The sequence below is a fragment of the Colletotrichum abscissum genome (assembly GCF_030869225.1).
Source record: "Colletotrichum abscissum strain IMI 504890 chromosome Unknown Scaffold_50.1, whole genome shotgun sequence".
In the NCBI taxonomy this organism is placed as follows: domain Eukaryota; kingdom Fungi; phylum Ascomycota; class Sordariomycetes; order Glomerellales; family Glomerellaceae; genus Colletotrichum; species Colletotrichum abscissum.
The window spans coordinates 146,527-168,461 of record NW_026850432.1 but is presented as its reverse complement, the minus strand read 5'-3'; the positions used below and the strand labels follow the sequence as shown (position 1 = coordinate 168,461).

Here is a 21,935-nt window from a genome sequence, read left to right as displayed (position 1 = left end):
GACTCTCTAGTAGAAAGCTTTGAGGAGGGCAAGCCCGGCACCCCTCATGGTTTTGATCCGGCAAGATTGTGGAGGGCATCCCAGTAGAAGCCACTTGTCCCAACCTAAAACTACATATTTTACACAGAAATGGCACCTGCATACAGACTCCCTTAACACGCAATTTGAGAGTGCTTGTTTGGCTTTACATGGCTCAGGGCCCCATGAAGGGGGGCATAAGGTGAATTGACAGCCTGTCATGCTGGCAAACGCAACGGCAAAGGGTGCGTAAAGAGCGAAGGAGTTAAGATGGAGAATCTCGACATGGGGTTTTGAGATTTCGGACGGAACTATTCAGGGATTGACAAAAGGAAGCCGGTTCAGATGGGGTACATATCATTATAGTCACCTGATGCCTGGAAAGCATAGCGGCTGAATTGGGCCATGTATGTAGGGCGATTGTAATATTCTGGACATGATACCCGAGATTGTGGACTTGGGACGCGAGTCTCTTGAACGTTGGAATGACAGCGCGTCTTGAGGCAGGAAGCAAAGGTGGTATTCGTAATGGAGTCATCTGAAGTAGACATCGATATTCAGGATCATCTGCGCCCCTTTCCCCTCTTCTCACTATCACGAGTTATGGCACGCAGCAATGGGTATACGGAGTATAATAAAAGTAGCTTAACTATTAAAGTAGAAATAGACAAAAGGAAAAGGTCTATATATACGATATTTAAAATAGATACGTAATTTAGTACGTAACGGGTACTTTATAAAGTATAATTACTATCCTTATTACGTAATATACCCCCTAATTACTATTATTAAAGAGCTATTATACTTAAAATAGAATCTCTAAATACTTTTATAAAGGCCTAATTTAGTTAAATATAAATAAAAAAAAAATAGGTATAAGGGATACGCGTTTTTTAAACTACGTTTATTATAAATATATTTCTTTATTTAAAATAAATAGAATCCTAACCCAGAATAGTACGTATTATACTACTTTTAGTATATAAATTACTAAGGGCGAGGCTACCTAGCCGCTTTATATATATTTAAATTCTCGTAACGTTACTTAGCTATTATTTTTTTTCCTTTTTTTAACTTTTCGTAATTACTATAAGTACTCCTATTTATTACGCACGCGCGCCTATACTATCGAATCGTTTATTAATTTTATTTTAAATATAAATATTTAATATATTTAAAAATAATAATAAGTTTTATATAATTTTTATAATACTTCTTATATACGTATTATACGGTTTACTAAAAATTTAAATAAGTAATAATATTAACGAGCCCCTTTAAGTCGTCTCCTCCCCCTATAACCTCTTATTTACTTATTAAGGCCTAGTTACTAAGCTCTCTTTTTTTAACTAAGAAGATATTAAAGTTACTTATTAAAATATTAAGGACTTTATTAAATTCGAGGCTCTTTTTAATAGCTATAATAAGGGTAATAATAAAATAAATAATAATAATAAGAGCTTTAATAAGCTTTTACCTATCCCCCCCTTAGAATCTAAAAATAAAAATAAGATTAGTTTAGATAATAAGCTTTTTAAAAAGGGTATATTATATACTTATTATTTTAGGAGTTTATATTTAATATTATTTTAAGGTTTAAAAAACGTAAAGTTAGCTTTTTTTAAAAGGGTAATAAAAAATAAAAAAGAATACTAAGAAATAAAGGTACCCCCCGCAATAAATATAGTTCTTTTTATTATTCTAGGCTTATTTAACGTATACTTAGTCCTTAAAAAACTTAAGAAAGAGGCTCCTAAAGAACGAGAGATTTAATACTTACTTTATTTTAAAGTAGCCTTTTAGTATATTAATTTTAAAAATAGTAGTCGTTATTTTATAAGAAATAATAGTTAATATATATACTACTTTAATAGCCGTTCGGCTAAGGGGTATATTAATATACTAGTTATTTTATAGTTAATAATCTAGGCCCTTACCGAGGCTATTATAAGTAGCGCTCCCTTTTTTATAAATATATTATCCTTTTTTATTATTAAAAAGCGCATTTTTAATTATAATTTTAATAAAATATTATTAAGCTCCGTAGTATTATCCGCTAGATAAATAAAAATTAAAGGTTATATAAGAACTATATCGGTTTTTATATAGAGGACTTTTTTAATCCGCGCCCCCGGTTTTTTTTTATACTTATTATAATTATTTATAACTAACTTTTTATTACGCTACCCGCTTTTATACTCTAAGTTATTAACTTAATAATTATTTTAGTTCCCGTACCCCCCGCTACCCTTACTACTCTTAGTTTTATAAACTTCGAAATATATAAAATACGTTTTTTAGTACGCATACTAACCCTCTTTTTTAATAATACTATATTTTTAATAATTATATACTTCGTAAACTAAAAGTTTAAATAGTAAGTATAAGCCTAGGTCTTATTTTTATATATATATACCTTATGGGGTAAGGTTATTTTAAAAGTTTAGGCCTTCGGGCTATAAGAAGTTTTTATTTTATTTATTTTAAGCCTCCGGGCCGCACTTTAAGTTCCGTTTATTATCTACTTTCGGGTATTAAGTTTTTTTAAGTATAGCTTAAATTAATTATTTTTAACTATTTTAGCTATTTATAATAGTTTTTTGCGTATTATAAAGGTTAAAAAGTATATAAAAATATTCGAACTTAGCTCGTAAAAGGTTTTTAATAAGTCTATTTATTAATATATTTTTTATTAATATATAAGTAACTTTAAAACTACTTCTAATATACTCTTATCTTAGCTATATATTTTATATATTAATATAGCGAAGTTAAGTAGCTATTTTTTCTCCTTCCCTTATAATAAGTCGAATTATTTATTAATTATCGTAGTTAACTAACTATACTTCTCTTAAGTTAAGGGTAATATTTTTAAAAAGGCGCTTTAGAGCTATAGTTTTTTTTATAGTTTCCTTAAAATAAAAAAGCTTAGCTTCGGTAGTTAACGTTATAACTATCGCTTAGCGTACTAATTTTTATTAAATTAGGCTATTAAAAAGGAATATTATATATCCCTAAAATAATCGTCGTATTACTTCGTTATTTATAAAGCTAGTATTTCTAATTAGAAATAATAATTACGTACTTAGTATACTACCGTAATAGAGTATAAAATATCTTATTATATAAAAATATTAAATATAGTAGTTAATTACTTTAATATAAGTTGTGCTTAAGTTAGTTAGGAACCGTAATAATTATAAGTAAGTAAAAGTAACGTTTAGTTTAATTATAATAGCTATATAAAGTATACTCCTAACCTTTTCTTAATAGCTCTTTATTTCCTCTTTTATTACCTACCCCTCGTTTAGTTTAAACTCTTTTTAAAAAAAAGGGGTAGCTAAATATAGTAAATTTATAAGGTCAAAGCGCTTAGTAACTTACTTAATATATACGTTATAAATAAGGTAAACTTTATAAATAATACGGTTTTATAGAATCCGTATTCTAAAAAAGTAATTAATTAGTTTATTTTTTTTAAAGTTAATATATTTTTTTATATTATTAACGATCCCCTAAGCCGCCTTTTAGTCGTTTTAATAGTATAGAATAATAAAGTTATCGATATAAAATATTAATATTACCTTCTTATTTATAGTTTAATAAATATAGATCTCTTCGTAACTATATATTATATTTATATTACGAAATATAAAAATAAAAGTTTAGAACTAGAGAATTAGTAAGTCTTAGAGGCTATATAGAGCGCGTTAGAGCTTATTTATTTTATTAATAACCTTATATCTCTCTAAAAGTTTAATAATTACTAGTTTTTTATTCTTAAGAGGCGCGTTAAGGAATACGTTAATAGTATTATACTAATTTACTTTAAGGTTAAATTAAGTAGTTATTACTATTATAAACTTAAAAGCCTTTATAATAAGCGTCGAAATATACGTATTTTATAAGGGGTTAAGTAATTATATATCCCCCCTTATATATATACGTACTTTTATCTTGCTAACCTCGTTATTAATATCGTACTTATAAGTATATACCTATTTTAATAAAAGTAAGATCCTTTATTTAGGATTACAATCGACCTCTTTTTATATACTAATATCCCTTAGCTTTTTTATTTTTATATTTATAATATCCTTAAGTAGCTTTTATAGTTATAATAAGAGATATTTAATATTACTAAACTTTTTTAATAAGCTCTAAAAGTTAATTTTAATAAGTCGTAGTTTTTAAACTCCTCTAGAGCGCTCTAAGTAGGTCCTATAAACTACTCTTTTTATTACTTAATAAAGTATTATATATTTTATATTACTTTTTTTTATAGCTTTTTATTAATTAGGTATAAAAATAGAGAAAAAGTAGTCTTAGAGACGGTTATAATAATTACTATTTTTTATATTTAAATATAAGAACGTTATAAAAATACTATTATTAAAGCGTTATAGAGGTCTATAGGCCCGGTTTAAGTATTTAGGACCTAACGGAGCTTTACTTAGTACTTAATAAAGCGGTTCTTATAAACTCTATTTTTATATAATAATAGAGGTTTATTATAAGGGTTCTTTATTAACGTCGATTTTAGCGTTAAGAATTACTTTTTTATAATTAGTACTTCGTTTACTACGTATTTTAATATTTTATTAAGAGCTATTAAGAATTAAAAGCTTAAGAACTTTTATAATATATATAAGCGCTTATAGGGAGGACTATAGACTACGTAGAGCCGTTTATAACTTAGTTATTATATTCCCTTCTTTACCCCTACCCCCGAGCTCGTATAAGGGGGTTATTTTAGGGGTTAATAATAATAATAAGACTATATTAACCTCTTTAGCCTTATTAACTATACCCTAAAGTACGTTTATTAGTTACTTAGCGTCCTAAATAGTTAAAAATTTAATAATAATACTATCCTTAACTATAAAGTTATTTTAAGTACTAGTATTTTTAAAGTCTAAATTTACTTCCCTAAGTACTCGAACTAGTTTATTATTAGTATTAAAGAGTTCTTATATTTCTTAGATTATTAGATTTACTTACTCGCTTACGATAGTTTATTCTTTATATATAGGATTATAAAAGACTTTTTTATTAAACTTAATATTTTTTATAATAAATACTTACTCGAGCGCGGGTACCTAGACCCTATATAGGTTATACGTTTTTAATATATATTTAACTAAGTATTCTATATACTTGCGGAGAAGTACTTTAAACTCCTTTTAATATATACCCCTTTTACGATTTTTATAAAAAGGGTATATTTAATAGCTATATATATAAAAACTACTAAAATACGGGGTAACTAGTTTAGAATCCTATACTTAGTAACCTGTTTACTATTAGTATTAATACCGCTTTTACTAGTTAATTTCTATTATAATAAATAAATCTCCTTTATTAGCCTCCTATAGGGTAATATTATAAATAAAAATTATTACTAGTACTATTTCGTCTTATAAATTCGTAAGGAGGTTTATAAAAAGGTATATTTTATAAGCTTTAGTAATTACGAGTTAACCTACTTTTTTAACGTTATTTATAGGTTTTTTTATATATAGAAGTAAAAGTTTTATTTTAATTCTTAGCTCGTTATATTACGTTTTATATACGCGTTTAATATTTATAATTAAGAGGGCGGTTTTATTATTACTTTTAAAAAAGTAAATTGGGGTCCCTTTTTAATAACGAATTACTACCTCGAGGCTTTATAGTACGAAAAATACTTTTTTTTTTATTTTAATCTTTAAAAAGAACCCCCTCAGCTACTTACTATATTCGTTAAAAATTATAAATATATATTATTATTTATTAAAAAATAGTTTGAAATAGAAAAGATCTTAGTATATATAGTACTATAGCTATAAAGCTCTTTTTAAGGGTGGCCCTTTTAAAACTATTATCTTAGCTTCGGATAATATATATACTTTATACTTAACTTATAATAGAGGTTTAATACGTATACCTTAAGTTTTATATAGTAATTAATAAAAAGTATTAGGTCCTAAATAACCTATTTTAAAATACTAGAGGAGCGCGTTATTAGACTTCTTATAAATACGTTAATATAAGTAATAGAATTTTCTATAGCTAATTAGTAATATAATACTAACTAAGTTCTATAAAATATACTTAAGGTTTATAAAAAAAAATAGGATTAGAAAAGCTTATATTTAAAAAAGATTAAATTATTTTTTTAAATAAGCTACTTTTTAATAATACTTTTATAAAGCGTTCTTTATTATAAAGTATAATCTAAACTATAGTACTAGAGTACGCTTTTATTTAGTAAAGTTTTTAAGACTATATTAATATAGAATCCCTCGATATAAGCGACGTTCTAGAGCTTTAGATTATAAGTTCCCTTTTCTTTAGGTCTATTTAAAACGCCCTTTATAATACGAGTACTATATATAGTAATAAGTAGTATAGTAATTCTTAATTTAATATAATTATTATTACTTAATAATACGTAACTCTCGGGTTTAAATAGGCTCTTATTATTAACTAGATATATTATTCTATAACTATTTATTACCGTACTTTAAAAAAGGGGGTAAGCGCTATTTATAAGAGTATTAAAAATTACGTTTATTTTTAAATCCTAACTTTTTATAAGTATAGTAACTACGTAACCCTTATCCTAGTTTATTAATAAGCTTATTATAAGTTAGTTAGAGGATCTTTTTAGAAACTTAGGTTTCTTAGGGGTACTATTATTCCTTAGCTAACTAGCTTTTTTAAGCTTATTATAAAATAATTTCTATTTACTTAATTTAATAGCGGCGAGGACTTCTTTTATATAGCTTTTTAATATTTATATTAATAACTTACTAACGTTTTAGCTTATAAGTACTTATTTTAATTTTTAGTATGCCGTAGGGCGCTATGGATATATATAATTATAAAGGTATATAACGTTATTTTTATTATTTACGTTATTAACTAAGTTAGAGCATCTAATAAAAGTAAAATAAGCCCCTCTTTAATCTAAAGGTTATTTAGTATATACGTCCTAAGTTACTAAGCTAAATATATATATAATCTCCTCGAGGGTCCTTATATACGTTCTAAAAGCTATTAATTTACTAAAGGTCTTATATATACGTTAGCTTTATATAGGGTTAAGTTTAGACTTAACTATAACTAAGAAGTTAAGTACGGTAATCTCTTTATTAATTTTTAAAATATTATATATTTTAGCTTAGAAATAAATAGACTATTACTTTTTATATTAGTATTAGGGGTTAATTCCGGTCCTCGCTTTATTAAGGGCTTATTAGTATTCCTCTCGAACCGTATTCCTTATTATTAGTTCGGGGAGCGTAAATTCTTATTTTAAATATTTAATAATTCGCTATATACTAAACTTAGTACTATTTTTAGTAGCTTTTTAAAATACGTATTTATATAATATAGCGTTAACTAATTTTATTAACTATTAAATAAGGACTTTAATATACGTATTAATAATATTACGTTTATAAGTTATAAGTTATTTATATTTAGTATTAAGCTTTTATTATTTTTAAATACTCTCGAGTATATAGATCCTCTTTATAAGTATAATATAGGGATAGATTTATTTACGTAAAGTAAATAATATAACTAGTTTTATAAAAAAAAACTTAGCTTAGTTTTATAAGTTACTCGTATTTAAAGAAGTTAAAAAGTTTATATTAAGAGTTATATTTAGAAGCTATTAATAAAGGATTTTTTAGTTTTTTTAGTTATTTTTGAACGCTTTATAACGGGCTTAGTAAGTTTATAATTCTTTTTTATTATAAGTTATAACTAATCGTCCGAATTTAGAGAGCGAAATAAGCGCTATAGAGGGGTTAAGGAATATATCGGAGTTTAGAGCGTTTAAGTTAACGTATTTTTAAACCCCGACGCTCTTATTTATAGTATAAAGTACGTTAAATTATTTAATTTAATTATTATAACTAGTTAATTTAGCTTAGGCTAAAGTAGGTATAAGTAAGTTAGTTATTTTAAAAAAATTATAAGAATCGTATTAATAAGTACGTTATCGTAGTATAAGGTCTTAACTAAGAGCTAGGCTTATAACTATTACGAGTTATAGTACGTAATAATAAGTATATAAAGTATAATAAAAATAGCTTAACTATTAAAATAGAAATAGATAAAAGGAAAAGGTCTATATATATAATATCTAAAATAGATACGTAATTTAGTACGTAACGGGCACTTCGTGAGGTGCGATTACTATCCCTGTTACGTGACACTCACTAATAATCTACAAAACTCAACAAGATGAGATGACTCCTTTGAAAATCTAAAAATCCTCGCTCGGGAGCTGACTGTCTCATCAACCCCGTTATTATCCACTGTAAACCAGTATCATATGATTCCCAGTGTCGAATGCCCCTTCTCCTGCATCATCATCGCGAAATCCTGCTGCTCCAGCATCCGCCCATACTCGCCCGCCAACCTCCACCGTGAGCCCAATCGCTCGAGACACCGCTTGATAACATTCATCTCGTCCTCGCACTCGAGCGTCCCTTCCTCTCTGAGCAGCCAGGCGAGGGTATTCGCGGCGCCGTAGAGCGCGTCCAGAATCAGCGGGCTCACGCTGCCAATGTCGCTGCCGCCACCGCTTCGTCCGTCATTGCGGTTGTGGCCATGACTGTTCATACCCATGTCATCATCAACGTCACCGACCCTTTCCGTCCGCGAGACGAGAAGCAGTAGCTCTTCCGACAACACGGCAACGTCTTTGCTAATCTTCAACAAGACGTCAACGGAACGCGCCTGCTGCGCCGTCTCCTCGGGGCTCTTGAGGCGGCCGTCCGGACAGGCGGGACAGCAGTAGAAGTCGTGGAGAAGGACGCCTGCCGAGAGCAAGACGCACCGTGACGGCAGGAGGGGTAGGGATAGCGGCTTGAGCCTCTGCGCTGCCGTAGCTCCTGTCGTGGGCGGCTGCTGTTGCAAGTACTCCAGGGTCGAGAACAGCGTCTCCGACAAGGCGTTCGCTTCGGCGATGGCGTCGGCGGGCGAGGCGTGCGGGTTCTGTTTGCGGTCCGAGGTGACTTTACGGACGTGGGTTATGATTTTGCCGGCGATGAGGGCGGAGCGGCAGAGGGAGGAGAAGGGGGAGGGTGAAGACGGGGGCGGGGAGGTGATGTTGTGATGGGCCACGCGGCCGACGCGGCCTTCGTCCTGGATGGGGTACTGTATTAGTCTACTGCGGTTTCTCGTCAAGGAACAAGGAAAAGAGGGTTCGTACCCATGCTGAGTCGTCTACGGGATATGTCTCGTTGTTTTGCGGCTCAGGGGAGAGGTAGCGTTTCTTGTTGCCGAGGCAGATGATGCGGTCGAGGCTGATGATGGCCCACCACGTCCGCGATCGCTCCTCCAACTCTGTCCACGTTGTCTGCTCTCAAAGTTAACAAAGCTGTTCCGGCGCTTCCAAAAAGAGAAAGCTTTGCAGAAACCTGATACGTACAGGCGAAGCCAGGATAATAGTCCCCTCGTGAGACCCAGGCAGACCAAGGAAATCAGCATACCGCACGCAGGCAGCGACGGTGATCCACGCGGCCGGGTAGAGGGCGTGGGCGTACTCAAAGTAGGCGATGAGCGTCATGGACTGCAGTACCATGAGCGACGTGGCGCCGCTGTGCTCCAGCAGGGACATGAAGCGCTTGGCAGCGCGGTAAATTGCCATGTGCTGGGAACCACCCGCGAGGACGTCCGTCGGGCTGTTGGCCGCGAGCTTCATGGCGAGGAAGAGCATGGCCAGGTCCGGACCGCCTTGGCTGAGGGCGGCGCCCATGTTCATGCGCTTCTTGGAGACGATGGGAAGCCAGGTGTGGATTGTGGTGAAGTAGGCGTTTACGGCGTGTTGGATTGCGTGACCGTCGCCTAGATGTTGGAGGACTTCCTGTAGATATGAGTCAGGCTCAGGAGGCATTGGATGAGTGAAGCCAATAGCTCGTAATGAAGATAATTTTCGTGAAAAAGCTTCAACGAATGCGATGTAGGGTAATGAGATCAATGCATTATTCAGCTTGACACGTACGTTTGGGATGTCGATGACGGGTCTCGGGAGAGATTGATTCAACCATTCCGTGGAAGAAAGATCGAGAAAGGCATCTGGCGGGTACTGAGCTGGGGCTTGCTGTTCCCAGAGAGGTTCAAGTGGCGTGAAGACTGATGCAGCAGACGGTGTTTCCTCCATGCCTCCCCCAGCAGCGGATCCCGATGCGGAACTTGAGTTGGATGCGGGACCAGGACCAGGGCCGGGTGTACGTCCGCTGACCCCGCCCCCGCCTGTGCCCCCCGACGATGAGGACGCAGGTGTGCCGCCACTCCCGGCGGTGTTTAGACGGCCCTCGAGCTCAATGAGCTTCAGCTGCAGGGCTGCAAAGTCGTCGGCGGTCGGGGCGGCCGGTGCGGGCTCGGCGTAGTCGCACCGGCGTTCCATGCGGGTGCACAACCCGCACGCCGGGCGTGCCTTGTCGCATTTGCGCTTCTGTCGCTTGCAGCTGCCGCAGGCCAGCGGTGCCTTTGCATCTGTTGCGTAGCGATCTCTGGGCGTGAGGAAGAGCGACATGTTGCTGTCATGAGAAGGCTTTCATGGCGATTTGACAGTTACTTGGAGTTGTGAGGATAGCGGGGGCGGGGGACGTGTTGGGGGGCGGGTTCGGGGAGGGTTCAGTGGGCTTTAGCGATTGAGGTGCCCTGAAGCTAATTTTGTTCAGGGGGCGGTTTGCTGACAGACACCACTAAATTGGGTCATGCAATCGGGGTTTTTCTGGGAAGATTAATTGCGAAAAACTGCTCTCTTTCTCAAAAGTAAATGGTCTTGTATTTTTTTCGTGCTGCAATGGTTCGTGAAGCCGTCATTCAATCTTGAAAATCACCAAATTCCGGAACGCATGTAGTTGTTTTGAGCACCGGGAATTCGGAACCTCAGGGCCGATGGACGTTGGTTTGGCCGGGCTTGACGTTGGATTAGCCGAGATTACGGGGCCGATTTCCCCCGTCGCCTCACCGCCAGACCCCACCCGCCGTCACCGTGGCAGCCAGCAATGTGAATAGTTCTATGAGGGGAAAATGCATTTGAACACGACGTTTCCGATGTAGTGGAGACAAAATCCATGATCACAAGCGGGGCTGATCACCATTGACGATGCCTACTAGGACCACGCAAGTTCAGCTGTCAGATAGCGCAACTCAGGAATTGCCTGAGCCCATCCCACATTAGGTAATCCGACTTGAAGCAAACAGCCGTGAGTCCGTGACAGCATGGATCATGTCGAACGATGGTGGGGTTGGAGATTCCCTGTCCCTGTCAATGGGAATCTCAAACCGACACCCGCTCGCCGCATCAGCCCCAGGAAACGCAGGTCCAACCGTCCAGGATGGACCCCTGTGCTAAGCCCCAATGCCCCCCTTTAGCTGAGCTGGACAACGAGGCGGGCAAGCGGGCCATCACCACGGCGCAAGTAAACATGGCCCCAGTGAGTCAATTAAGGTAAACCTCTGGGAACTTTGCTGTCCCATCTCCTCTTTCGCCTTTCAACTTTCCTTTGTTCCAGCTCCCGTCGTCGCTTGTCTGTCGCAGTCGCAGTCGCAGTCGCAATCACAATCGCTGTGTCTCTCGTTCTTCCGCCTCCCCCGCACCTCTCCCCCGCAAAACATGGCCGATTCCCCGAGCCGCTCCGGCAGCCTCCGAGTCCGCCGAACCCGCGGCGGACCCTCGCGAAACTCCTCCGCTCGCTCCTCGGCCGCATGGGAGGACTACTCCTACCTTCACCCCTCAGGCAGCTACCAGCAGCAGCTACCACAGCATGCGCAACAACAGCTTCCCCACGCCCTGCGATCGGCATCGTCGCGATTCTCCCTCAACGAACAATTCGCCGCCACGCGACAAGAATACGAGTTCGGCGACGACGACGCCTCCTCCATCCTCGAGCGCATGACGCTCGCCTCCGACGTCGGCGACGAGAGCACAATTGCCGTGAGCACGGGCGGCGGCGATGCGACACAAGACATCGATGCCGCCGAGGGCGACTACTACGACTTGCTGTGCCTGGCCAAGGACCCGACACTGACGCCGGATCAAATACGGCGGGCGTACCACCGGCTGCTGCTGTACCTGCACAGGGATGGCTTGCCCGAGAACCTGCACGGCGTCGCGCAGCCGTACTTCAACCAGGTGCAGAGAGGGTTCGAGACGCTGATTGACCCGTACCGACGGGCGCTGTACGACGCGAGCCAGTTGCGGGACGTGACGAGTGCGCTCGACGTGCCTCTTGACGAGGACTACCGATATGCGTATGATATGTCGCTCAAGGAGCAGCTGCGGCAGCGCGCGGCCGACGTGATGCAGACGTCGTCGGATCTGGGCATCCGGTTCGATGCGACCAAGGCGCTGCGGCGGGGTTCTGCCGTGACACCTCTCGACTTTACACTGAGTCACTCTGTGACCGTTGGCCTGCCGGTGCTGGGGCGGTGGATTGGGAGAACGGCGGCACCGAAGGCGCAGCGCGTCTCGTCTACGTCGAAGCGGGTGCCTTCGATTGCGCTCAACGAGAGCGACGAAGCTGGTGTTGACCAGCCCCGGGAGTCTATGATCTATCTCCCGCCTCCGCAGGTGACGTTGACCGGATCTGTGTACGGCATCGTAGAGGAGATCTACCGGGTCCCGTTGCCACTTTTAGCCGATCGATACCAACCATTACTACCTCTGACTATTCCCCGGAAACGAATCATCCAGCTGGCAGAGCAGCGCCCGTGTCCCCTCATCAGCCTCAAATTCCGACAGGATATCATCCACAGGACAGCTGAAGACCGCATCGCAAAGACATCGATTGAAGTAGAAACAGAGGCTCTCCCAGAGGCATCTCTAACAGCTAAAATCTCACACCCAATTCACCTACCAAACGCCCCCTATCCGATAGTACTCGAGGGAAGCATAAAATCAAGCCGACCATGGACGCAATCCGCCCCCCGCATCGGCCTGGGGATCCACCGCTGGACGGGCGCCGGCACCGCGTACGCAATCGCAGACAGCGGCGACTGGAGCGTCTGGCCCGGTGAGACCATCAAGCTCTTCACCGACTTCTCGCAAGTGAGCAAGAACCAACTCCTCGCCGAGTTCCCCATGAAGACATCCGCGAGCTTCGAAGTGGGGTACACCACCTCGCCCGAGCGCGTCCCGTCCACAGCCCACGAGGATTCTCCGCGCGGGGAGTGCGGTATCCGAGGGCTAGACCACGAATCGGCAATCGCCAACGACGGCTCGTGGACCGTATCCGCCTCTTTGACGGCAGATACCATCGGAGGCTACCTCCGCTACGGCAAAGACCTGCCTGCACTCCTCTCGGCATCTAGCTCGAACCCCACCGCCCCGACCAGACTCGAACTCGAACTCTGCACAAACACCCTCCTCGACCGCCACCTCGCCCTTCGCAACCTCTGGCCTGTAGGCCGCTTCTCCAAACTCGGCCTCGAGCTCGGCGTCAGTCTGCACAGTCTGCACCTCTCCCTCTACTGGTCCCGCCTCAGCCAGCGCCTCAGCATCCCGCTGCTCCTATCTCCGCGCGCCGAGTACACGCCCACCGTCTTCTTCTACGCGGCTGCCGTGCCTTTACTCGCGTTCGCCGCGCGGCACTTTTACTCGTCGTACTCTGCTTCATCGGGGCGGGCAAAGCGCACTCGCGGGGGCCACCTTGGCGAGGCGGATCTGCAAGCCTACATCGCCCGCAAGCGGGCTGCGGCGGACGACATCGCCGTCGTGCTTTCGGGCGCCGTGGAGGCGCGACAGCGCGTGGAGCGGCAGCGGGGAGGACTCGTGATTCTCAGCGCGAAATTCGGCGTCAGGGGTGAGGGTCAGGTTGGCGACGGGGAGGGCGAGGGCGATGGCGATGGCGACTCAGACTGCTGGGCCGCAGAAGAAGTCGCAGACGTCACCATTGCAGTAGCAGCGCTGGTGGAGGACGGGAGGCTGCGGATCCCGGCCGGGGTGAGAAAGGCCTCGCTGCTGGGATTCTGGGATCCGGCGCCGCTAAGGCGGAAAGCGCTCCACGTGAGGTACCTGTGGCGCGGGAGGGAGAGCACCATCGAAGTCGCGGGGCGGGATGAGCTGGTTCTCCCGCCTGTGAAGAGGGATTTATCGTGATGTTTCTGGCATTTTGTAAACTTCTTTTTATGGATGTGATGTATGATGGCATGTGCGAGATGATCGATGCAGCATTAGTGGAGTCGGGGAAAATGGGGAAAACCTCAACGGGTGGGGTTTTTGCATGGGGATGGTGTTTTTTTTTTTTTTTTTTTTTTTGAAGATTTGTAGCAAAACTTTGACTACTTTCCACCCGGAAATGAACATTTAGTATCTTAATGTCGTCGAGTGCGCTGAAAGATGCTTTCAGCTCCTTTGCAATATAGCTTCTAGGGTGAACAAAATTGCCATACACCGTAAGCGGGAGTAAATCACTGCCTCAGGTCTAATCACTCAGGTCTAATCAGTAGCATAAAAAGCTCCCTCAAATAAGGGGAAGAAATCTCATTCCTTCAAGCTTTCGATCAATTGAGCATACGAGGCGGCCATCACAGCCGTTCTGCCACATTCTCCACAAAAGACGGAATGCCTTACGGGTTACGGACATTTAAGCATCCGTTCGCGAAAGTGAACTGCTCCGTGTAATGGTCATGAAGCTCATTTGGAGAACCCCACACTGAGCAGCCTCACACACTTTCGGACGAACGTCTCGGAATACGACCAAGCTCCGGTCCATGCGTAAGCTCCGTCATAATTAGCCTTTACACCTAGGGCGCACGCGCATTGCACCAGAGAGGATTGCAACATTAAAGTGTGCGTCGCTCGTAGCAGGTAACAGAATCACCCCCACCGCTAGGCTATTATTTGAAGTGGGACCCAGGGGACAGAGTTGTCAACTGAGTCAAGTTGCCAATCAACCTAAGTTCCCGCGTGTCACCATTCATCGGTCGCGCCGCCAATTAAGGTTTCTCTAGCTCTTCATCAGGTTACCGGCCCGGTGGTAGGTGGCGCCAAATATAGTCCTATGCTGTCTCGTCTATAGCAACACCAGGAAGCTTGCAATTCCAACAAAGTGGGAATACATTTCGCACTCCAAAGTCTAAATTTCCTATCCAAGTTTTCGTATAGCGTCGCATCTGACTGACGGCTTTAGAACCGTCTTTTGGCCTGGTTAATGTGCTCGATTGCTGCTAGACTAAATACTCAGCAATTGACACTTCGTATTAATTACTAATTGACATTGATCCACGTGTGCTTTGTCTCAAATTTGGCTCTCATTGTCTCATGTTGTCGCCTTTAATTGCCATCGGCAACCAGGTTTTGCGCTCTTGAGATGATGAATTCCGCAGTCAGCGGCTCAGGCAACGTCCCACCAAAGTCCGCACTGACTCGCTCTCGACATTGAGGATAGTCACTTAATTTGCAACACTTTCAGAAGCGCACGACTAATCAACCCCGAATCTACTGGGTAAATTGTAATGAGCCTTGCAAGTGAATGCAGCAACGATCCCCACAACACTATAGTATTGATTCTCAATCGTATATATACCACCATATTTGACAACTCATCCCACCGGCTCATCACCACACTCTTTACCCCATCTTTCTCTTTGACCAACACGACGTACTAACTACTGCATCCACTCATTTGATCCACTCTTTTGCAACCTAAAAATTCACAATGCTCCAATCATCATTCGCCGTCGCCTTCCTGGCCCTCGCCGCCATCCCCGGCACCCTCGCCGGCTGGAACGGCCACGCCACCACCCCGGCCACAAAGTGCTACAGGAACGAGATCTCGGGCTGCGCATCCGGACGCTGCCTCAACGGGTATGAAATGTCAAGCCTCCAAGCCATAGCTCACGCTCAGGTCAACATAGCTGTCGCTCAGTCCCGCTAACCTGCTCTTACGTCTCAACAGTAATTGCGTCCGAAGCTGCGCCGCCGGCGAAGAGCAGGGCTGCCCTACGCTCTGCAAGAAGCTCACCATGCCGGAGGGCTGGTGTGCGGCAAAGTAAGTTTGCTACAGAGTCTACAAAGTGACACGCGGGCTTCGTCTGCGCTCTGCTTGTGTAGAAATCGAAAAAAAGAGTTCAAAGTGGCTAATCATGAGTTTTTTTTCTTGTTCTTCAGCAACTCTGGTGCTTGCTGGTGCACCCGCGACGACACCAAGAGCTTCATCGACGCCGATCGCCCCGTTGATAAGAGAGATGAGATCAAGACCTACCGCGAGACCAAGGCTTGAGGTGCAATAGTGGATTCGTGGTGACTGGGGTGGGACGTTCTCATCAATGATGGAGGGCGTCGAAATGCGCGCCTTTGGCTAGGGTTGGGGTTTGGGTTCTGAGATTTGGGGTTAAGCGTCCGGGCTCGCCATTGAGAGACTCAACATGAAAAAACCGAGACATGAAGAGCGACGGCGGCTAGTGGAGACTAGTATGCCACGCCTTCCAATCACAGACCTAAGTCAGATTAGTAATACATTATTCAGCTCAGCACATCCAAGAAATGGCACTTTGTCAAGATTTCAGGTGACTGAAACTGAAATGCTTCCAACGTACTGTATCCCATCGACTGCTGCAAGGCGACAGTACAATGGTCTCCAGCTTTTCTCCAAATTCTCCGAGATATGAATTTTTTGATTTGCGGATATAGTGGGAATAAATCGGAATAACGCCTGATTAGTTCTTCCCCCGCACTCGGATGTACTGTCGCCTTGCAGCAGTCGATGGGATAGCTACCTTGCTGTAGGTCTAACGGTCGCGCGAATCTGATTGGCTCACTACGTCTCGGTGTTTTATACTACTGTGTAAAGCACACTACAAAAAGATGGTTCAAGGTCGAAAATACCGAACAGAATGAATTGTACACAAAATCAATGCAGACGCCCAACGAACACGCACAATTAAACCTCCTGCAACGTAGTTGCTCCAATAGGCGCACCACTCTTGGGAATCAAAAAACTACTCCCCACAACTTTCCCACCCGCGCCCCGAGGCCCCTTCAAAACCGACGCATCAACGCTCACAAAAGACGCATTCGTCCACGTCGTCCCATCATTCCACGAATTCCCCGTCGCCGTGACAGTACTCACCAAACTCACCTGCGCACTCCCCGAAGCCCCATTCACAGCCGCGACATTCCCCCGCATAACCGAAGACGAACTCCGCATCAGGAACCCCGTATCCCCATTATTCCACGCCGAATTCCTCTCAAACGTCAAACTACCCGGGTTCCCATTATCAATAAACCCCTTCTTCCAATTCCCAAACGCGATACAGTTCCGCACTACGTGATCCGCCACGGGGTTCCCCGTAATCCCCAATTTGAATCCGTTCCCATCCCCTTCAAACGGGCTGAACCCCCACCGGTTATACCCGTTGCCCCAAGCATACACCTCCTCCAGCACCACGGCGGACCCGAACATGAAGAGGTCGAGCCCGTCGTCGACGTTATCCCACAGCCTCGCATTGCGCAGGACGTTGCCCTCGCCGGACCCGGACTTGCACGCGAAGCCGTCTGCGCTCTCGCCGTTCTTGCGCGGGTCGCGGTTGCGGTAGGAGTCGAGGTTCGCGACTGTGTTGTTGGACGAGGCGCCCTCGAGCTGGAAGCCCGTTTCGTAGTTGTCGTGGGTGGAGATGTTCGTGTAGGTGTTGTGGGAGGCGTCGCGGGCGTAGATCCCGTAGGGCCCGTTGATGAGTCTTGGTTCAGGTCAGTTGCGTTGATTGGTGATTGGGAGAGAGAAGTGACGTGAAGGGGTTTTGACTTACTCCAAATCGTAGAATGCCCAGTAATTCGCATTTTGGATGTGAAAGATCCCGCGCTCAGAATTGGGCAAGGCCTCATCCAACGCCTTTGGAGTTCTGGTGAAAGTCGGAATACCCCCTGTCAGCCCACATTCTCTGCCCCACAAGCACAGTCTCACTACTGCTGCATATTACACAAGCAGCTGGAGACGAAAGACTTACCCAGGCATATTCTCCCCATCGACGATAACCTTCTCCCCCGGATACGCCCTCGCAGTAATCGGCTGCGTCCGCGTCCCGCTCTTTGCAATCTGAATATTCGCCGTCGGCGCATACGTGCCCCCGCGGAGAAAAATCGTGTCGCCCGCGACGGCGGCGCCGACGGCCGATTGGATGGAGCCGTACGGCGCATCGAGGGTTCCCGTGCCTGTGCCTGCGGGGGAGACGAAAATGTCGCGGGCGGTCGTGTGGTACGCGCCACTTAGGAGGAGCGCGAGTAGCGCCAGCGGCGGCGGGCTGGATTTGGAGGGGATCATGACTTTGCCAGCTGGAGGAGGTCCGATGACACGACCTTTTGGAGAGGAAAGCAAGCAAGTGAACCCTTTTTTTTTTGTCTTTTTCAACATTGGGTGAGAGTTTCCCGTGCATCCAATACCTTTTTATGAACTTGTGTTCTGCCAAGAAAAGAAGACATAGATGACAATACAGCTTGCCCATGAAAAGCCGATTCGCCCATATCTCTGAGTGACAATTTCTTTCATAAAGTTGCGTGACGTGCAGGTACCAATATCCGTACTTCGTCTCCAAAATGTAACCATGTCGTTCCAAGAAATCCAACAAGAAAGACAGAAATTCCCCCCAATCACGGGCCCCTGTCTCCACCGAATCGGGAAAGAAGTACCATTTCTCCCGTGTCCGTACCCCCCACCTGGACCACCTCCCCGGAAGAAAACGATCCCGCAAATAAAACAAAGTCGACGGGATCTCATCTGTCGTTTATGTTTCGAATCAGAGTCTTTTCGATTTCGATTGACCGTGTACATCAATGGGCACGGAATTATTTGCATCCGTTCGTCCTTGAACCGGGCAGCCCTGAGATTTCAACTCTCACCCCCACACCTCTTCTCTTATTAACAACAGCAAGACCTTCAGGTAGAAGCCCACGTATCCCAATTCTCCGCGCTAAAATCAGGCCAATACAACGCCTGCAAGTCATCATAGAACGACGCCTCCAAAAACTGCAGATCCAACACCGGTTGCGCAAGGAGCTCCTCCAACGACGGCTCCGTCAGCGCCATTCCCGCCGTCGTGGGCCCCGTCCCCGACCGCACTGGAAGTCCACTTGCACCACTGGGACCGAATTGCGACGACATGAGCGGGCCGGATTCAGGTTCAGGTCCGGGTCCGTGCGACGGCGGCAGTACCTCGCCATAGGAAGATGTAGAGGAAACCTGCGTCTGCGTCTGCTGCTGCTCAGCGTCCACCCTCCCCATACGCTTCGCATAAAACCTATCAAGCTCAGCCCTCATCACGTCGACGTGGTGACAGTACTCCATTGCAGCGAAATTCCCCGAGTCGCGCAGCTGCGAGAGGAACCTGACCGATTCCTCAAAGGCCTCCTTGTCGTCATTGGGCGTTGTCCCCGCCCCTGACGTACTGTCCTGGAGAAGACTCGACGCGGCGAGGATCGTCAGCGCAGAGAAAAGGTACTGCGTGTAAAAATAGTCAAACGTCGCAAAAGACCCGTCGATCCACGATTCAGTCAGCAAGCGAATCGAGTGGCGCGCGCAGCGGATACAGGCTTCCGATAGCGTGATTGCGCTCGCGGGGACTTGCTGAGTCTCTGTGGTCGTGGTTGCGGATGGCCATGAGGCGACTTTGGTTCGTAGGATGTGGAGGAGAATTGGGCGTGTTGCTAGGATTGCGCACTTGAAGGAGCATGCGTTAGTAAAGGATTGTCTCTTCAGGTGAGCGTCTGTGCGAGATTCTAATACCTGGTTAAAAGACAAATGCAGCGAAATAGGCTTCGGCCCAGTTCCCGCATTATCGAGCTGCAAATGGACAGGCAAATCCTCCACCCAGGCCCGCAGATCCTTGAGCGCCTGCTGGACCCTCGTCGACAGTGTCGTCGCCTCGCCCTGGCTGCGCTGACCGTAGATGGAGCGGACCGTCTTGGTGATGAGGGCCGCAAGCCGCAGGCTCGCCACGTGGTATGCGGTATCCTCAAAGTCGGTCGCGTGAGTCCGCACCACTGCCACCCCATCATTTTCCGCATCAGAGGGCAGATCGACGCCGACGTCGCTGTCTTGGATGGCGGTCGGGTGGCCGAGCTTGGAGGCCCAGATGCGGTCAAAGATGTACGTCGTCCAAAAGAGGCGCTTGCGGTGCTCGCGTAGATCAGGGTCGCGTAGCTGGGACTCGGGGATGTTGAGGTGCAGGCCCATAACGATGGCCATGCGCATCGCGGTGCCGGACATGACGAAGGCGCTGTAGCGGCGGTTGAGGGCCAACGAGTAGAAGGAAAGAAGCAGCATGATCTCGATCGAATCCGTGCCCGGCCGCTCGTCGAGCACACCCAGTACGCGCGAGGCCTTGGCAAAGTAGGGCATCCCGGGGAAGTCCTTCTCCGAGGGGATGGACCTTGTGGAGTAGAGCTCGCCGATGGCGAAGAGAGCCCACAGCTTGGAGCGGAGCATGAGGTCGCCCCAGGAGGGGTTGTGAATGCTCTGCTCGAGGTCGCGCATGACGGCGCTGCGGCGGACGACGTGGTACCGCCGGGCGACGTACTTGAGGGCGACCTCGACGAGGAAGCGGGAGCGCGAGGGCGTGGGCCAGGCGACGTCGGAGGACTTGACGAGAGCCATGAGCTCGGCGTCGGGAGCGTAGTTCACGCGCAGCATGTGGCGAGGTTGCGGCGCGTAGGGGTCCGAGATGACCTGGCGGAAGCGGGTGGAGAAGGCGGCGTCAGCGACCTCGCCGATGAGGATCGGGGTGCGGAAGACGTTGGCGTTGATGAACCACGGTCGAACTTCGAGGGTTGCCGTTGTTGGAGCTGCGGTTCCGGCTGCCGCTACTGCATCTTCCGCCGCCGCTGCCACTGTCGAGAGATCTTCATTGTCGCCTAGGTTTGCAGACGTTGGCGTTGACAAGACCTCCCTGTGGCCAGTGTAACTGGTGTTTTGAGATGGTGTTGCTGTCGACGTCGTCGTTGATATCACGTCATCTAGCGGCGCACATGTGGAGGTCGAAGCGCTCTGAGAGGCAACCTGGCTCTTGAGACGGCGAATCTCATCCAGAAGACCGTCAATGTAGCTGTAATTGTACAACAAATTCTTGGCATGAGCTCATCATTATCCCGTAGTTCATAGTAGAGAAGAAGAAGAAGAAGAAAGGAAAGAAAAGGAAAGCAAGAAACCGTGTGTTGTGTGTAGTTGCATGGCTCTCGTTCAGAAGTCAAATGTAAAGTACCTTTGTCTGACCTTGACCTGTCTATTGCGGCGCGGATAAGTGCACTCGGCACCCTTCCCGGCATGCCGACAATTCTGACAGGGCTGGTCGCCGGAGCACTTTACTTTTCGCGAATGGCATCGGCGGCACGCGGTTGATTTGATGGGCGGGAGAGGCCCGTCATCAAAGGGGCTTCTGCGAGCCTCCGTCGTGCTGCTGCTGGATGGGTGGCTGTTGCGAGCCGCCATGGTGGGAATGGCATGTCTCGAGGTGCGGGTTTGAGTACCTGACAGTGGGTAGAAGAGGTGATGAAACAAGAGTAAAGTAAAGGTTGAAGACACAGAAAGACAAGAAAGAAAGTGACGAGGTCAAGTCCGATGCATCCCTTCGAAAGCGTTGTCCATGGTCAATTTCCCACCAACATACGAATTACGCGTGCCTACCTACTTACCTTCCCTTACTGTCAGGGACACTGCGAGTATGTGTCAGAGGGCTCTCTCGTCACACCGATGACGGCGAAATGTCGGGATGCCGAGGTGACCCAGGCTTGCCAGCTTTGTTGCTTTGTCAGATTTCACAACGCACCGGCAGCTGGCAGCGGCCCGAGCTTTCGTCTCTCTCCGGTCTCGTCGGCAAAGCGACATTTCGCCGACAGATGAGTCATCCTGTAAATTAGGTAATCACCAATAACTTTTTGTTCGTCTTGTTGCTTCTTCAAGGATGAAGGAGGGACT

General features: G+C 44.7%; 5 protein-coding genes across 5 annotated transcripts; 2 read left to right on the top strand and 3 right to left on the bottom strand.

Annotated features, from left to right (window-relative positions):
• Positions 1 to 8,343: 8,343 nt before the first annotated feature.
• CABS01_14044 (fungal specific transcription factor domain-containing protein) lies at positions 8,344 to 10,555 on the bottom strand (the record flags this gene model as incomplete). Its single annotated transcript, XM_060547384.1, has 4 exons — positions 8,344 to 9,162; positions 9,230 to 9,376; positions 9,449 to 9,883; positions 10,022 to 10,555. The coding sequence occupies 4 exons, from the start codon at positions 10,553 to 10,555 to the stop codon at positions 8,344 to 8,346; spliced, it is 1,935 nt and encodes a 644-aa protein (XP_060393734.1).
• A 1,089-nt stretch (positions 10,556 to 11,644) lies between these two features.
• Positions 11,645 to 14,128, top strand: CABS01_14043 (DnaJ domain-containing protein; the record flags this gene model as incomplete). The annotated part of the gene is made up of 1 exon (XM_060547383.1): positions 11,645 to 14,128. The coding sequence occupies one exon, from the start codon at positions 11,645 to 11,647 to the stop codon at positions 14,126 to 14,128; it is 2,484 nt and encodes an 827-aa protein (XP_060393733.1).
• Positions 14,129 to 15,689: 1,561 nt separating this feature from the next.
• CABS01_14042 (uncharacterized protein) lies at positions 15,690 to 16,253 on the top strand (the record flags this gene model as incomplete). The annotated part of the gene is made up of 3 exons (XM_060547382.1): positions 15,690 to 15,838; positions 15,930 to 16,022; positions 16,142 to 16,253. The coding sequence occupies 3 exons, from the start codon at positions 15,690 to 15,692 to the stop codon at positions 16,251 to 16,253; spliced, it is 354 nt and encodes a 117-aa protein (XP_060393732.1).
• A 178-nt stretch (positions 16,254 to 16,431) lies between these two features.
• Positions 16,432 to 18,290, bottom strand: CABS01_14041 (uncharacterized protein; the record flags this gene model as incomplete). Its single annotated transcript, XM_060547381.1, has 4 exons — positions 16,432 to 16,470; positions 17,112 to 17,709; positions 17,779 to 17,871; positions 17,977 to 18,290. 4 exons carry the CDS (start codon positions 18,288 to 18,290, stop codon positions 16,432 to 16,434), a joined length of 1,044 nt encoding a protein of 347 aa, XP_060393731.1.
• Positions 18,291 to 18,902: 612 nt separating this feature from the next.
• On the bottom strand, positions 18,903 to 21,449 carry CABS01_14040 (fungal specific transcription factor; the record flags this gene model as incomplete). The annotated part of the gene is made up of 2 exons (XM_060547380.1): positions 18,903 to 21,066; positions 21,223 to 21,449. The coding sequence occupies 2 exons, from the start codon at positions 21,447 to 21,449 to the stop codon at positions 18,903 to 18,905; spliced, it is 2,391 nt and encodes a 796-aa protein (XP_060393730.1).
• Positions 21,450 to 21,935: the final 486 nt, after the last annotated feature.